The 17,636-nt window shown below is 46.1% G+C and overlaps 3 protein-coding genes across 4 annotated transcripts; 1 reads left to right on the forward strand and 2 right to left on the reverse strand.

Moving 5' to 3' along the window:
- Window positions 1–1,984: 1,984 nt before the first annotated feature.
- On the reverse strand, window positions 1,985–7,790 carry LOC311104545 (cytosolic 5'-nucleotidase 3-like). 2 transcript variants are annotated; one of them, XM_084146410.1, is made up of 10 exons: window positions 7,617–7,771; window positions 7,294–7,356; window positions 6,719–6,817; window positions 6,507–6,576; window positions 6,363–6,409; window positions 6,076–6,161; window positions 4,958–5,047; window positions 4,621–4,783; window positions 4,235–4,435; window positions 1,985–3,990 (listed from the first exon to the last, which is right to left on the reverse strand). In XM_084146410.1, exons 2-10 carry the CDS (start codon window positions 7,312–7,314, stop codon window positions 3,880–3,882), a joined length of 888 nt encoding a protein of 295 aa, XP_084002536.1. In that variant the 5' UTR covers window positions 7,315–7,356; window positions 7,617–7,771; the 3' UTR covers window positions 1,985–3,879. The 2 variants fall into 2 exon arrangements, with proteins under 2 accessions (XP_084002536.1, XP_084002537.1); XM_084146411.1 differs by lacking the exon at window positions 7,294–7,356 and having other exon boundaries at window positions 7,617–7,790.
- Window positions 7,791–8,320: 530 nt separating this feature from the next.
- Window positions 8,321–14,608, forward strand: LOC311103879 (kelch-like protein 10; the record flags this gene model as incomplete). Its single annotated transcript, XM_084145509.1, is given in 7 exon segments — window positions 8,321–8,466; window positions 8,737–9,223; window positions 9,332–9,949; window positions 10,066–10,215; window positions 10,326–10,634; window positions 10,637–10,712; window positions 14,556–14,608. Coding segments are annotated over 7 exon segments (1,839 nt in total).
- Window positions 14,609–14,751: 143 nt separating this feature from the next.
- On the reverse strand, window positions 14,752–17,305 carry LOC311104543 (kelch-like protein 11; the record flags this gene model as incomplete). Its single annotated transcript, XM_084146408.1, is given in 3 exon segments — window positions 14,752–16,420; window positions 16,741–17,285; window positions 17,288–17,305. Coding segments are annotated over 3 exon segments (2,148 nt in total). The 3' UTR covers window positions 14,752–14,835.
- Window positions 17,306–17,636: the final 331 nt, after the last annotated feature.

Consider the following 17,636-nt stretch of genomic DNA (forward strand, 5'->3'; position numbering starts at 1 on the left):
AAACATGCCAAATATTTAAAATGCTATTACTTTTCTCATGTACTTTCAATGTCTCAAGACTGAAGGTGGATGGATTCTTTGAGACAAGCATATACACTGCTCAAAAAAAATAAAGGGAACACTTAAACAACACATCCTAGATATGAATGAATTAAATAATCTTATTAAATACTTTTTTCTTGACATAGTTGAATGTGCTGACAACAAAATCACACAAAAATTATCAATGGAAATCAAATTGATCAACCCATGGAGGTCTGGATTTGGAGTCACCCTCAAAATTAAAGTGGAAAACCACACTACAGGCTGATCCAACTTTGATGTAATGTCCTTAAAACAAGTCAAAATGAGGCTCAGTAGTGTGTGTGGCCTCCACGTGCCTGTATGACCTCCCTACAACGCCTGGGCATGCTCCTGATGAGGTGGCGGATGGTCTCCTGAGGGATCTCCTCCCAGACCTGGACTAAAGCATCCGCCAACTCCTGGACAGTCTGTGGTGCAACGTGGCGTTGGTGGATGGAGCGAGACATGATGTCCCAGATGTGCTCAATTGGATTCAGGTCTGGGGAACGGGCGGTCCATTGCATCAATGCCTTCCTCTTGCAGGAACTGCTGATACACTCCAGCCACATGAGGTCTAGCATTGTCTTGCATTAGGAGGAACCCAGGGCCAACCGCACCAGCATATGGTCTCACAAGGGGTCTGAGGATCTCATCTCGGTACCTAATGGCAGTCAGGCTACCTCTGGCGAGCACATGGAGGGCTGTGCAGCCCCCCAAAGAAATGCCACCCCACACCATGACTGACCCACCGCCAAACCGGTCATGCTGGAGGATGTTGCAGGCAGCAGAACGTTCTCCACGGCTTCTCCAGACTCTGTCACGTCTGTCACATGTGCTCAGTGTGAACCTGCTTTCATCTGTGAAGAGCACAGTGCGCCAGTTGTGAATTTGCCAATCTTGGTGTTCTCTGGCAAATGCCAAACGTCCTGCACGGTGTTGGGCTGCAAGCACAACCCCCACCTGTGGACGTCGGGCCCTCATACCACCCTCATGGAGTCTGTTTCTGACCGTTTGAGCAGACACATGCACATTTGTGGCCTGCTGGAGGTCATTTTGCAGGGCTCTGGCAGTGCTCCTCCTGCTCCTCCTTGCACAAAGGCGGAGGTAGCGTTCCTGCTGCTGGGTTGTTGCCCTCCTACGGCCTCCTCCACGTCTCCTGATGTACTGGCCTGTCTCCTGGTTGCGCCTCCATGCTCTGGACACTACGCTGACATACACAGCTCGCATTGATGTGCCATCCTGGATGAGCTGCACTACCTGAGCCACTTGTGTGGGTTGTAGACTCCGTCTCATGCTACCACTAGAGTGAAAGCACCGCCAGCATTCAAAAGTGACCAAAACATCAGCCAGGAAGCATAGGAACTGAGAAGTGGTCTGTGGTCACCACCTGCAGAACCACTTCTTTATTGGGGGTGTCTTGCTAATTGCCTATAATTTCCACCTGTTCTCTATTCCATTTGCACAACAGCATGTGAAATTTATTGTCAATCAGTGTTGCTTCCTAAGTGGACAGTTTGATTTCACAGAAGTGTGATTGACTTGGAGTTACATTGTGTTGTTTAAGTGTTCCCTTTATTTTTTTCAGCAGTGTATATCCATGGCTTGCATTACTATTACTTTGACCAAATGGTGGCATTGTGGCGCCAAGAAAGTCCATTGTAAAACATAGCCACGCACAAAACCCTATGCCATAATACCATGACAGTATCATTAGATTCCATACTGACGATATCCACATAAAACAGTAGCCTATTGTTAAGAGCTGAAAATAAATAAAGTGCCTAAAATGGAAATAATTTAATGTAATCATTCTCATAGAATAGACACGTTTCAAGAAAAAGGAGAACAAAGTCTCACAAAACAAAAAAGATGGCTTATAGTGTATAGAACACTAGGACAAAACACTGACGTTTCAAACTGGTAAAAGTCAGGTTAGGTTGCCCTTTATCCCTTTATATCACAAAGATACATGACAAACAAACCATAACGCCTTCAACTTTCAACTATACAGAGAAGACAACATCTAGATCCACACAACAGCACCCACATGCATACATACATACATACAGTTGAAGTCGGAAGTTTACATACACCATAGCCAAATACATTTAAACTCAGTTTTCTGACATTTAATCCTGGTAAAAATTCATTGTTTTAGGTCAGTTAGGATCACCTCTTTATTTTAAGAATGTGTCAGAATAATAGTAGAAAGATTTATTTATTTCAGCTTTTATTTCTTCCATCACATTCCCAGTGGGTCAGAAGTTTACATACACTCAATTAGTATTTGGTAGCACTGCCTTTAAATTGTTTAACTTGAGTCAAATGTTTCGGGTAGCCTTCCACAAGCTTCCCACAATAAGTTGGGTGAATTTTGGCCCATTCCTCCTAACAGAGCTGGTGTATCTGAGTCAGGTTTGTAGGCCTCCTTGCTCGCACATTCTTTTTCAGTTCTGCCCACAAATTTTCTATAGGATTGAGGTCAGCGCTTTGTGATGGCCACTCCAATACCTTGACTTTGTTGTCCTTAAGCCATTTTGCCACAACTTTGGAAGTGAACTTGGGGTCATTGTCCATTTGGAAGACCCATTTGCGACCAAGCTTTAACTTCCTGACTGATGTCTTGAGATGTTGCTTCAATATATCCACATAATTTTCCTATCTCATTATGCCCTCTATTTTGTGAAGTGCACCAGTCCCTCCTGCAGCAAAGCACCCCCACAGCATGATGCTGCCACCCTCGTGCTTCACGGTTGGGATGGTGTTCTTCGGCTTGCAAGCAACCCCCTTTTTCCTCCAAACATAACTATGGTCATTATGGCCAAACAGTTATATTTTTGTTTAATCAGACCAGAGGACATTTCTCCAAAAATTTCGATCTTTGTTTTCATGTGCAGTTGCAAACCGTAGTCTGGCTTTTTTATGGCGGTTTTGGAGCAGTGGCTTCTTCCTTGCTGAGCGGCCTTTCAGGTTATGTTGATATAGGACTCGTTTTACTGTGAATATAGATACTTTTGTACCTGTTTCCTCCAGCATCTTCACAACGTCCTTTGCTGTTGTTCTGGGATTGATTTGCACTTTTCGCAACAAAGTACGTTCATCTCTAGGAGACAGAACTGAGCGGTATGATGGCTGCTTGGTCCCATGGGGTTTATACTTGCGTACTATTGTTTGTACAGATGAACGTGGTACCTTCAGGCATTTGGAAATTGCTCCCAAGGATGAACCAGACTTGTGGAGGTCTACCACTGGAATTGTGATACAGTGAATTATAAGTGAAATAATCTGTCTGTAAACAATTGTTGGAAAAATTACTTGTGTCATGCACAAAGTGTATGTACACTTCTGACTTCAACTGTACCTCATATGTAGACAGGGCATACATATCACCAGTAACGTTTCACTCCCCACAAATCCAATACATTTACCAGACGGGAAGTGACCTAGTTTTCCTATCCCCTTTCAGTTGGACTATTGATGGTTTGTAAACACAACTGAGAATGTGACAATAGGGTTGTTGAGTAGGACTATAAAGGATGTTTCTCTCAAATTGTAAGTGTTCAACAAGGACTCAACTGGAGGAGCATGGAAGGACGACTCCAAAACACTGTCTGGGATCCACCCCAGCGACCCACACAAACAGCCATTGGAGCTTTAGTAAAAGACAACCTAAAAACAATACCATTCTGACTTGGCTCATGGTCTCTGACTACTGGCACATTCTGAGCAAGCGCTTCCTAAACCAGCACGACATAGTTCCTGTAGCGTCGGAACGCTCGTTACTGATTGGCCAGTGAGATGAAGTTCGTGGTCAGGTCACTTGGTGCAGGTGAGGTGGAGCATTATGGCGTTAGGCACTTCCATGGTCTCATCCTTCACCAGCACGATGTCATAAGCATTCAGGTAGGACGTCTTCCTCTCCTCCACCTGAGAAAGATCATGCAGAGGGAACGGTTAACAAAGGGTAAATGTCCAACATCATTTAAACAGTGTTTGAACAAGCTGACTGTGCCTTAAAACAAGCACTCAATTCCCTTAAAACAAGCACTCAATAGAACTTCAGAGTAAAAACAAAAATGTTACTTTTTGCATGGTTGAGGGTTTATTAGGGTGTGAGTGAGAGAGAGTGTGTGTGAGAGCGTTGGTGTGTGTGCAGCCATTAGTACCCTACCTTGTCGTTGAGGAAGCCTATCTTGAGGATGTTCTCCATGCTGTGCACCCCATCAGCCATGGTCAGGTCCCCTAGAGAGTCTCCCAGCAGCAGGACGTTGTGGCGTGACTTGAGCTCCTGGAAGTGGCCTGTGTTCAGCAGAGCTCCCTCCCTTTTGTTATAGATGTGGATCAGCTCCCCTTTGAACGCCTTCAGCGCACCCTGACAAAGAGGGACAACAATGGGTTAAATCCTCATTCAAACAACTAACCTTTTACCCAGTCTTTGTGTCGTCACTAGCATAGGAAAAGCTCATTTCATGCAATGAAACTAAGTGTTTTCAAATTCCATAGAGGCTACCTGTATTGTATAGACTGTGGTTTGAGTGTCAGTGATAGCCTACTCACAGTCTCATCAAAGTCCATGTAGTTGGAGAAGACCTTGACGTTGGGGTGAAAGACCCCGGCCTGGCGGATCACCTCCTCCAGCACGTCTCCTACCCCAGCAGAGAAGATGAGCAGAGGGATGCTGTGCTCCTGCAGATGGTCAAAGAACAGCTGGTAGCCCTCCCTGTGGGGCCAGCAGTATAGTTAGCACTGTAATCACTACCATTATAGTCCTGGTCACCATTATCATTATTGACTTGATATGGCTTCATAATTTGGTACCATGTATGCTATAGATGACTTTACCCTACTAAACAGCCATGATTGTGGTTTGGCAAAAGTAACAGGGTCTTCTCACCTGAGCATAGCATCAGACTCCTTCACCACATCCTGAAGCAGGTCTTTCCTGATGCGCTGCTGCACCAGAAGAGTATGGGCTTTAGTCCACCTATGGGATGCATGGCACAAGGGGATTGGTTAACCCCATCAGTCCCGAGACCCCAGCAAAAATCAGCTTTTCATTTATCTGACTTTCAATTATCTACATGTCCAGCCCTTATATTTAGCTTCACAATGAAGTATTTGACCATTTTATTTTCAGGACAACCAGAGCTACGAGTAGAACACAGAACATAAACAGTGGCTTTCGTGAGTTTTATTGACAAATGTCTGAAGCAGAAATCTTATAAAAATGAATTTATATGAATGCTGTACAGAAATTGTTTGCTCATTGGGAAATGAATATCCAACTAGTCAATGACAACTATTTGGATTTGTGAGCTATGTGAGCTTATTATAGACACTATGTCCTGGGATTTCCTATGATCTTAAATTTAGATTTTAGTCATTTAGCAGATGCTCTTATCCAGAGCGACTTACATGAGCAATTAGGGTTAAGTGCCTTGCTCAAGGGCACATCAACAGATTTTTCACCTAGTCGGCTCGGGGATTAGAACCAGCGACCTTTCGGTTACTGGCACAACGCTCTTAACCACTAAGCTACCTGCCGCCTTCTATGTAGAAGAACCCCTTACATTCTAATGATGCTTGTAAGCGTCATAGAGCAAAACATGCGTGTTCGTGAGTCTCAGCTTTTCATTGATAGCTTTTAATAGTTTGTAGCGCAAACCATTCGGACTCTACAGATGTTGTTGTAAAAAGACCTGGCCCCAGGCCCCTTCAGGATCCACCCTTTTCTCACAAACACCCAGCCCCAGTTAATCACACAGACCAATGGTTGGATGCAGAATAATTAGACGAATCCGATGGTACAACCCAGAAATCTGTAGCTTAAACACACAATGTTTAATAGGGGTTAGAAGTCCAAAACGCGCCAGTATTACAGTGGGACTCATTGGGTTATTGAGACTGCAGGGAGGTGCCTATGTCTGATGTAGCACAGAGGGTATTGGTCAGTTTGACAGCAAAGTGAGGTCTAGAAGGGCAGTGATAGGCTCAGAGAGAGCTGTGACTCACCACTCCACCATGAGGGGCAGCTTCTCCTCCGCTGTCCGTTTGGAATCTATCTCTATGGGGTAATATGTGTTGAGCAGGTCCTTCAGCTGAACGGAGGGAGAACAGACAACACTCAGAAAGGACAAACTGGCTAGTATGCATCTAGAAAAGACACACAGTTATTTTTCACTCAGTTAAGCAGTTCATCTTGTGTCATAGATTTTCTAAACTACACAACTTTATCTGCCAAATCAGAGGAAGTTCTGTCATGTGCTCTAGTCATTTTTCTGATGAAATTTGAAATATACCTGTGCTTTGCACTCCTCACTGATGAGCTTGCTGTTGTCCAGGATATCTATAAAAATTATGCAGATGCAAACATAATTCTCATGGGTTTTTAGACAAAACATTAGTATCTTCTCTGTACAAGCTATCCCAGCTTTAATACTTACTGTGACTGGTAGGACACCGCTTCCCATTGTAGGCAAACCGTGTGAGGGTCATGTCAAAGTCTGAAATCACCTGAAAAAGCAAGAGACATCGTCAGCATATTATCAAGCAAACCTCCCAGGATGGAACTAGGAGAATAAATCAAAACACTTGGGTGTGGTACCCATAGAATTACATATACAATCCTAATTGAATAGGATCTCTGTGGTGGTACCTGAATAGTGCTGGTGCTATCCATCTGCATGGTCTTAATGATCTCCTCCACCCTCTGAGGGTCCCTCATACACACTGAGGGGTTGGACAGCTCTGGGATCTACGGAGGAGGGAGACAAGGAGTGAGTAGAGAGAAAAACAGAAGAGCTTAATATTTCACCACTCCATTTTTACATTTTAGTCATTTTTGAGACGCTCTTATCCAGACTGACATACAAGAGCAATTAAGCTTAAATACCTTGCTCAAAGGCACATCAACAGATGTTTCACTCAGAGATTCGAACCAGCAACCTTCGATTACTGACCCAACGCTCTTAACCACTAGGGCCAGGCTATCTGCCACCCATAAACCCTCATACTCACTAATGCTACTGTGCTTGCTACTGTTTACAGCATTTACCATATACAGACCACAGAATAGTGATTTCACAGCAGCCTAGCTTTGGAACACAACATCGGGAGTCTGTGTATTGGTTGAACAATTCAGATCAGCCCTCCTGCTGATAACATCACATGCATCCAGCTGATACATTGTTATAATACTGTACTGAGGAGCTGTAGCCTAACGTTACATACCTCTTCACATATCACTTGCATGTCATCCCCTCAGTTGCAGCTGTTGTGTTGTCATAGCCAGGCCTTGAATAAATGGAATCTTACACTTGGGTACACTAATACCCCAATCACATACATAACATGCATAAACAAGTACTCTGTGTGATTTGCCTTTTTGGGAGTCTTGTTATGTCACTGTCACATAGCTACAAATAGGCATCGCCATTCTGCTCTGAGAAATTAGGCAGCTTGTTTGTAACTTAATAACTCACGTTACGTTTGATAGCTAGCTAGCCATTTCAGTCATTCGCTCAGTGGCAATCAGGAAAATAAAGTACACTTACCATTTTTCTAGAGAGATGTTGTTTAATTCAAGAAAAGTTAAATGATCCAAACTATGGATCTAGCTAGAAATGCAATCAATAAGTTATATCGTTAGCTAGCTAGTTAGCCAAGCTGCAATAGCCAGGCTACACTTTTTGCGCGCATTTGCTTGCATAAATTGAGGACGGAAGTGTGTGCGTTTAACACCTTCCCCAGTACCACAAAATCAGTATTAAATGTTCCTAATATAATTTATGTTCTGATAGAGCAGATGAAAAAAGTATTATGGCAAATTGTGTGCTTCTATGTATTCTTAATTCACGTTTTCCCTCTCACTACATCTGAAATGGACTGTATTTAATAAAATGTATTATGTAGTGTCAAATATTAGTATTACATGACTGTTACACATTCACTGTAATGTAGGCATACCAGTCAGATAGATCAAATAAAACACAAACTTTTTATGACAAGTGAGGCTGATGCTCTGATTCCATTTGCTCATCGCTGTGATGTAATAATGAACAATTCTGGAACATAACATATGTGGAACATTCACAATTCACAATCCTTAGATGAACACAGCTGCTGTAGTAAACCAGCTAAATGTCTAGGCCGAAGAGCTAGCAAAACCCCATTAAATAGAGTTTATTATAGATGTATTATGCAAGGAATGAATGAACTGGAAGAGACGGCCACCTCCACCAAATTTCAAAGATGCAACATGGAGAGAAAAATGAGTGCTATGACCTGTACAATCTTTAACGAGTTACGTCTGGAGGCAAAACTCTGTGATGTGGTCATCAAAGTAAATGGAATCGAGTTCAATGCTCACAAGAACATCCTTTGTGGATGCAGCTCATACTTCCGGTGAGTAGCTTCCCTTGGTTGGGACAGGTTGGGTTGGGATGTGATGGCCAGATGGCATTCCCATTCTGGCATCACTTGACTTTGAGAATGAGAGAACATCGGTGATTTATGGTATCTCTGGCTTGGTCCAAATCTCTGTAGTTATTTGTCACTTTTGGGGAGTCCTGAGGAACTTTGTTCGATTGCAATGCTGTAGTGAGAAGAATATTGAGTCCTTGATGATGTTCCTATCTCCCTGTGTTATTATAACCCTTGACCCTTGACCCACAGAGCTCTCTTCACAAGCGGCTGGAACAACGTCGAGAAGCAGGTCTACAGCATTCCTGGAGTAAATCCAGACATGATGCGCCTGATCATCGAGTATGCCTACACACGTTCTGTGCCTGTGACTGCAGAGAATGTGGAACCGCTCTTAGCGGCTGCAGACCAGTTCTGCATCCTGGGGATCGTGAGAGCCTGCTGCGACTATCTGGAGGCCCAGCTCTGTCTGCAGAACTGCATCGGCATCTGCAAGTTCGCAGACTTCTACTCCTGCCCTGATCTGCGCCGCCAGGCCTACCTCTTCATCCTGCACCACTTTGAGATGGTGCGTTTCTCTGAGGAGTTCATGGAGCTCTCTCTGGCACAGCTCTGTGACATCATCGAGAAGGATGACCTGAATGTAAAGCAGGAGGATGTTGTGTTTGAGGCGGTCCTACGCTGGATCAACCACTCGCCTCAGGACCGCAAGGCCCACGTCTCTGTGCTGCTGCCCAAGGTGAGAGGTGGACAATAGTGTCAATGTTTTACTGCTGGATAACTTTTGTAAGTTTGGGTGTTGTGCTAGTCAACTGCTAACCACAAGTCTGTCTGTCTGTGTGCTTAGGTCCGCATGGCCTTGATGACAGCCGACTACTTCATGAACAACGTGAAGAACAATACCCTGGTGAAGGACAATGATGACTGCAAGCCCATCATCATCAGTGCCCTGAAGGCCATGTACGACCGGAACATGAACGGGCCCTCCAACACTGACTTCCGCAACCCTCTGACCCGCCCTCGCCTGCCTTATGCCATCCTATTGGCCATTGGTGGCTGGAGTGGTGGCAGTCCCACCAATGGCATTGAGGCGTATGATGCGCGGGCTGACCGGTGGGTGAATGTGACCCGGGAGGAGGAGAGCCCTCGAGCATACCATGGAGCTGCTTACCTCAATGGCTTTGTCTACTGTGTGGGTGGCTTTGACAGAGTTGACTACTTTAACAGTGTACGTAAGTTCAACCCTGTCACACAGACCTGGCTCCAGGTGGCCCCCATGCACTCGCGGCGCTGCTACGTCAGTGTGGCGGTGCTGGATGGCTGTATCTATGCCATGGGTGGCTTTGATGGCTACGTACGACTGAACACCGCTGAGTGCTATGAGCCTGAGACTAACCAGTGGACCCTGATTGCACCCATGCATGAGCAGAGGAGTGATGCCAGTGCTACCACACTACATGGCAAGGTGAGTGGAACAGAGGGACCTGGGACACAACACAACTAGACCACAATTAATCTGTGAAAACTTCATGATAGATGATGACTTTTGATGATAAAATGTTGACATGGTATTTTCTGTAGGTGTACATCTGTGGTGGTTTCAATGGGAATGAGTGCTTGTTCACAGCAGAGAGCTACAGCCCCCAGACCAACCAGTGGACTCTGACCGCCCCCATGAGAAGCAGGCGCAGTGGTGTGGGGGTCATCGCCTATGCGGAGCAGGTCTATGCTGTGAGCAGAACATTCATATGCAGTACATGCACAATGCATTTTAACGCCTTATTCAGGAAGAGCTGAAAGTTGAGAAATATTTGACTCAAGTTTCCTCTGTCCTCTCCCAGGTGGGCGGCTTCGATGGGGCTAACCGCCTGCGTAACGCTGAGGCCTACAACCCGCTGACCAACACATGGCGCACGGTGCCCACCATGTTCAACCCGCGCAGCAACTTTGGCATCGAGGTGGTGGACGACCTCCTGTTCGTGGTGGGGGGCTTCAACGGCTTCACCACTACCTTCAACGTGGAGTGCTATGACGAGAAAACAGAGGAGTGGTACGACGCCCATGACATGGGCATCTTCCGCAGTGCCCTCAGCTGCTGCGTGGTGCACGGGCTGCCCAATGTGGCCCAGTACGCAGCCCCCCGGGACTCCCTCCAGTCCCCCCGGGAAGAGCTGATGCTCTCCGCCTCCAACAGCATCCTCTCTGTGTGACACCCCCTCCTGCCCACTGTATTCTATCTACCACAAGGCATTTACCATGCGCAAATAAATCCACTACTGTACGTCCCAGAGGAAATCCCATATGCATACAGTGCTATGAAAAAGTATTTGCCCCCTTTCTAATTTTCTCTACTTTTGCATATTTGTGATACTGAATGTTATCAGATCTTCAACCAAAACCTAATATTAGATAAAGGGAACATAAGTGAACAAATAAAATCCTGTAGTTGTTGATCAGTCTCTCACGTCGCTGTGGAGGAATTCTGGCCCACTCTTCCATGCAGAACTGCTTTAACTCAGTGACGTGTGGGTTTTCAAGCATGAACTGCTCGTTTCAAGTCCTGCCACAACATCTCAATTGGGATTAGGTCTGGACTTTGACTAGGCCATTCCAAAACTTCCAATTTGTTGCTTTTTAGCAATTTCCATGTAGACTTGATTGTGTGTTTTGATCATTGTCTTGCTGCATGACCCAGCTGCGCTTCAGCTTCAGCTCACAGACGGATGGTTTGACATTCTCCTGTAGAATTCTCTGATACAGAGCAGAATTCATGGTTCCTTCTATTAAGGCAAGTCGTCCAGGTCAATTTTTTTACATTTTTAGTCATTTAGCAGACGCTCTTATCCAGAGCGACTTACAGTTAGTGAACACATTTTTTTTTTTTATACTGGCCCCCCGTGGGAATCGAACCCACAACCCTGGCGTTGCAAACACCATGCTCTATCAACTGAGCTACATCCCTGCCGGCCATTCCCTCCCCTACCCTGGACGACGCTGGGCCAATTGTGCACCGCCCATGAGTCTCCCGGTCGCGGCCGGCTGCGACAGAGCCTGGATTCGAACCAGGATCTCTAGTGGCACAGTTAGCACTGCGATGCAGTGCCTTAGACCACTGCGCCACTCAGGAGTACAGGTCCATTTCTTATTGCATCTGCCAGGGTGATTGTACTACTATTTTCCTTCCGTTAGTAGAAGGGAAGATTGAATGTACTGAATTTGTTACTGTGGGTGGCTCATGCCCAATGACTGTGCATAGTACTGCCCTTCTGTTTGATGTACATATGTATGTATGTAGCTTTGTTCCATAGAGAATGATAGAGGCCTCTAGTGGCCAAAAGGCTGTTTTAGCATGGGCAGGTTCATTGAGGGCTTCCAACATTTTAATGTAGTCAACTGGGTGGGACTTCCAACTTTATTGGCTAATCCCTCATGGTCATCAGGAGGGATCAGCCAATTGTGAAGAAGAAAATTGACTTCTTAAAAATGGAGATGACACTGCCCTCACAGATGCCATAATGGGAACTATATAGGGATGCTTTCTCTATCATTCTCTATGCTTTGTTCTAAAAAACAGGAGGTTGTCAAGTTCGAGGAAATTCCACCCAAGGAAAATACAGATGTTTATAGAGCTAGTCTTGAAAAATGCGTAATAATATTGGCCAAAATGACATTTAGAATTTAGATAACCCCTTACACAAGATAGATGGGAAACCAAGGTTATATAAAAAAAAAACAGACATTTTAATTGCAAGTGATGACATTAGCATTTGTTTTACATCCAATATATTGACACAATGTCAGACTGCCACATGCAAAGCAAAATATATATAGCCTACATATGTCAATAATATTATTTCAAATGCTATGCAAGAAGAACAAAGCTGAGGAAATACACTTTCATTGCATTCTCAAAATTATAGTGCTTTATGTTATAAATACGCTTCAGGGATAGTGTTTATAACAATCAATGAACTCTTGAACTCAATGGCCACACATTCACCTTGATATGGTCATTCTGCTCAGTAACATAAGGATACCCTCTATAGTCTATATCAGTGGTTCACAACCTTTTTTGGTTACCTTACCACCAACTGAATTTTGCTCTGCCCGGAGTACCCCTGAAGTACCCCCTCATGTGCATTTTACCAGTAACCCTATGGACACAAGTCTTTTCAAGTACCCACTGTGGATAGGCCAAGTACCCCCAGGGGTTATAGTACTCCTGGTTGGGAACCACTGGTCTATACATCTCATCTGATTATCTTTGGAGGGTGAGGAGAACATACAACAATCTGGCAGGATCTCTAAGATACACACCTGAATAAGCCTGAGGTACAGCAATGGGGCTGCCTCACATTTTACATCACATTTCTTTTGGATTACTAAGCAAATCACTGTAGAGTACATCTTTTCTCAAATGGGAACAGAATAGATTATCAGCTGGAGTTGGATTAAATGATACATTAAAATAAAAAAATACAATCGCCCAAATCTGAAGTCAAATATGACAGTTAAACCCACTCGGACTAAAATATTTCTCAATAACTCAAACTCGACATTAAACTGATTAAGGGTAGAAAAGTGCACTACTTGGCAAGCTTTTCCCAGCATTCATTACCGTACGCACAGATATGCATACACACGTTATCAAGTCCTCCATCTGAACTACACCCTCCAGCCATTACACTCAATAAAACCAATGCAGACAAAATAAGAGAAACATTCATAAACTCCCACCTAGGGCCTTCTACACAATGTTCCTACCAACAGGAATGAGATGAGCAGAAGACTGAAGAATAATCAAATGGAATGGTTGATGGAATTTGAAATGATCAATGGAATGTTACCATGTTAAGACTGTTTCATTAGGATACCGGTCAGAAACACAGACAAGGACGATTTTCCACAAGACTGAGACATGCAGACGGATGGGTGCACGAGTCTAATTAAGAGATTGGGGATTGGGAATCTCCATTCTCCTTTCCAACTTCCTTTCTTTCTAACTGATGCCACATGGGCGATTTCTCTCGACTCTCTGCACTGACTGCTCAAAGAAATACACTATCGATCATCAGTAATAAGACAGAAAACATTAGGAGCAACCAGGGGAGGAGAGAAGTCTATTTTACTGCGCTCCATTATGCAATCAGGGAAAAGCCACAGCTCACCTAGTAGATAGTGATGGTAATTATCACTAATTAAGTCGTCCACTTGATTGGACCATAGATCTGATAATAAATATGAATAAAACTATTCTCCTTCCATTCAAGTTGACCTACTGTATCAAAGCTATAATAACAACAAGCAGAGCCATTCAGATAAAGCTACTATAAACCACAGCAAAGCCATCAGGCATTGGTAAGGGTTTGGTCCGACTGATTGGTAGGGCCGGGATGACACCAGTATCGCCATCATTTTTCCATGGCATAAATGAAAACACGAAGCAGACCAAACTCTTTGGTCCTTTAAAAATCTGCTGTATGTAAAATATTGTGTGCTATAGCTTGGAAAACACGTGTGACTCTGGATGACAACATAATGATGTTTGTTTCCAACATTAGGACTGTTTTCCTAAAGAAGTTAAATCTGCTTAGTGTTACGTTTACTTGCCACGATACTAACGAGTATCGCGATACTGGTATTGTGCCGACCCTACGGCTGGGCAGAGTGTGTGTGTGTGTGTGTGTGATATTTGCATGGAGAGACTGTCACAGTGTCCTGATGGAATGTCATAGAGAGTGACTGACTTCACTAAGCACATTGGATTGGAGGAATGTAGTGTCACATTGCCTACTTCATATAAGCATTTTACATTTTAGTCATTTAGCAGACGCTCTTATCCAGAGCGACTTACAGTTAGTGAGTGCATACATTTTCCATAAAAGCATAAAAGAAGGGGGACATAAAATATTTATATATAATAAGTATACATATACAACTATATACTATATGTACGTACAAAAAGATAAAACATCCCTTGTGTCTGACGTACATACGTGGTGTAGTCGGATGTTGGTCACTGTACAACACTCTATTCACATTTGTAACATTGGCCTGTCCTCTCCACATAGACAAACACCTGGCCAGCACAGGGTCACATCACTCCCACATCTCCCAGCCTTGAACACCGTAGTCACTACTAACACCATAGTCTCAACCTGATGATCTGGCACAGAGTTCACTTAAAAAAAGAACCAACATGAGAGCAACATAGGAGCCACTGCTACAGCAGGTTATGGGTGGGGGCTGATGACGATGGCTGCCAGGGGATGTTTGGGGTTTGGAGTTGGGCCGGGCCAGGCTGCTCCCCCTCTGGGGTAGTTGTGATGGACAGACAGGGGTTGAGTTAGTTCAGCACTCGATCTGAGACTGCAGCTGCCTGCGCAGGGTGAGGGTGCGCCGGTGGAGCTGCTGCATCTGCTGCATGCGGTCCCGCTGGCGGGCCAGGTTCTGGGGCATAGGGTAGCGCTGGCAGCCGTACAGGAAGCGGTAGGGGATGCGTACGTGGCAGGCGGTGGCGCGGCAGCGTGGCTGGGGCATGGGCGGCAGCAACATCCAGCGCTTCCTCTCGGCACAGTAGCGGTAGGCCTCTTTCCGGTACTGCTTGTCCACGTCGTCGCTGTTCTTCCAGCCGCCGATCACAAACACATCCTCGTCGAAGTGGCAGATGGCGGCGCCCTCGATGCTGGTGACCTCGGGCGGCAGGCTCTCCAGGATCTCGTCTGAGATGTGGGCGCTGATCTTCTGCTTGGCGTCTTCGTCCCGCACCGTGTAGCTCTTAGGGCAGCAGGAGGCTGTGTGGTAGAAGTTGGTGGAGGCCACGGCCATCTGGAACACACAGTAGTTGTCTATGAGCGGCAGGGAGTCCACGTCCTGCCACTGACGGCTCTCTGTGTCGTAACGCGTGGTGACCGTCTTCAGCCCGTCCTCGTTGTCCGTGTCCACCGGCGTGCGCGCCATCACGTATACATAACGGTCCTCCACACTCACCGCCTTCACGTCCCGCAGGATCTTGGGCGCTGACTCCAGGTTGTGCCACTTGTCCGGCTCAGGCTCGTACACGCTCACGTCCTTGAAGCCCGGGCTGAAGTTGCCGTGGCCACCGATGCTATACAGGATGTCTTTGATACAGGTGAGACCAAAGGAGTGTTTACGTGTGGTCAGGTTGCTCACCTGTTCCCAGGTGTTGCGGTTGGGATTGTAGCGCTCCACGGTCTTGGCGAAGCCTGGTTCCATGGAGCCCGCTACGTAGACGTGGGACTCTGTGGTTGCGATGGCGTGGCCATCCAGGTGGTTGTGGATGTGGGGCAGGTTGACCCAGCGGTCTTCGTAGATGAAGTAGCCCACACATTCACTCAGGTAGTCACCGCCCTCTGACACCCCGCCCACCACCATGATCACGTCCATGTTCTGGCCGAAGCGCGGCTGGAAGGAGGCCATGTAGGACGACCAGAACTCCAGGTCAGCTGACTTGAGGTTCTCACAGCGGATGGCGTGGCCCTCCACGGCATCGGACACCAGACGGAGACAGGCCTCGTTGGCCGCCACCAGTGCCTCATTCTTCACCACGCGCGTCAGATAGGTGGGCTTAATCTGGGGTAGCCGGAGGATACGGAACAACTCCTCAAAGTACCTCCCCCGCTGTTCTGTGTTCCTCTGGACCCACTTCACCACAGCCTCAAACAACACCTCTTCCGCGTCCACGGTGATCTCTGCGTCAGACAGCCAGTCCCTCACCAGGTGGAAGGGCAGGGTGTAGAACTCCTCATCCTGGATGACCTTGTGGAAATTGCGTCGGATCATGTCTGCGGCCCGCAGAGCCAGCTGGTCCAGGGTGTACATGTGGGCTAGGCTGTGCACGGCCACACAGTTGGCCAGGCTCAGCTTCTTCTTCAAGAACTCCCCACAGAAGTCCTTCAGATGCAGCAGCAGGAACCTGCAGCCAAACACACAATCAATAACAGAACAGGAAAAAAATAAACATGACACCCATGAACTCACTACACTCAAGTTCAGGTTTGACAGGTTACAGGATGGTCAGTGCTATCTGGGATGTATGGGACGTTCCGATCCTAAACGCTAACCTCAAGCCCTACCTAACCTTAACCCTTACCAATATACTTCAGTGGCACCTCCAGTAAGCCAAAACAACAATATTATATCACTGAACTACATACAAAATATTCAAGTACTAGCAAGTGGCGATTAAATGGATTATGCACATTAAAGGAACACTAATGTAAATTGAAAACAAACCTGTCCGCAAGCTCCAACACTTCATGCACATTGCAGGTGCTCACACGTATTTCTCCCGTGTACATGTACTGAATGACGCTCTCCACCGTCTCCGGGTCTGGTCCCAATTCAGCGCTCCATTCCTTCATCTCAACCCGACCCGACAGCGACTCGGAGAACTGCCCTCCCAGCAACGGGGTGAAATAGTCCGTAGCCGCGGCCAGTACAGAACGGTGGGCAGAAAACTCACAGCTCTGAACATTCCCGGTTGCCACCCCACTGCTGAAGGCCAGCGTCACGTCACAGAACAATCCCTGCTTCCTCTGTTCGTTCTGCCGCCGAGACAGCTCTGTGCAGTGGGAGGAGGAGGTGAAATCCTCGCCCTCTTCCGTGTCCCCGTCCCCGACAATGACGCTGGGCGTGCTGCTACCGCTACTACCCCGGCTAGAGTCGTCTGGGTTCGGGGCTGCAGCTGCCATTCTGGCGGTGGTTGTGAGAATTCGGAACTGCAGTAAACTCGTGTGGGAAAGAACACACACGCAGACACACATACATACACTCAAAACACAGACGGAATGACTGACATGCGCAGTGGATGCAAGGCGTTACTGCTCGGCGTGTGACGTAAAGCCCCGCCCACTCACTTGTGGCTGACAGGATAAGCTTTTGTGCTTGTTCCACCTCAGCGTTCTCTGCCAAAGTAGGGTATCATCAATTCACCTTCTATGAGTGGGTGTCTTTGAATGAACTGAATGGAAGCTACATATAGATGGTTCCATTCATTTAAATCTTTTCATGTGATGGATGTTCTTTCTTATATAAGGGCAAGGCCAGTACATAGTCCCACTCTGTTACATAAGTGAGTAATCACTTTGCCATGAATGTACAGAAATGACAGCCCCAGAGCACATAGAACA

The sequence above is a fragment of the Coregonus lavaretus genome, assembly GCF_964263955.1.
Source record: "Coregonus lavaretus genome assembly, chromosome: 28".
In the NCBI taxonomy this organism is placed as follows: domain Eukaryota; kingdom Metazoa; phylum Chordata; class Actinopteri; order Salmoniformes; family Salmonidae; genus Coregonus; species Coregonus lavaretus.

What these genes read in the sequence shown, in the direction of transcription:
- LOC311104545 (XM_084146410.1), bottom strand. Translation starts at nt 7,314, where the DNA reads ATGCAAGTGATATGTGAAGAG. An exon ending in GTGAGGAGTGCAAAGCACAG is followed by an intron (nt 6,162 to 6,362) that starts GTATATTTCAAA and finishes CCCTCCGTTCAG; the next exon opens with CTGAAGGACCTGCTCAACAC. An exon ending in ACATGGACTTTGATGAGACT is followed by an intron (nt 4,436 to 4,620) that starts GTGAGTAGGCTA and finishes CCTCTTTGTCAG; the next exon opens with GGTGCGCTGAAGGCGTTCAA.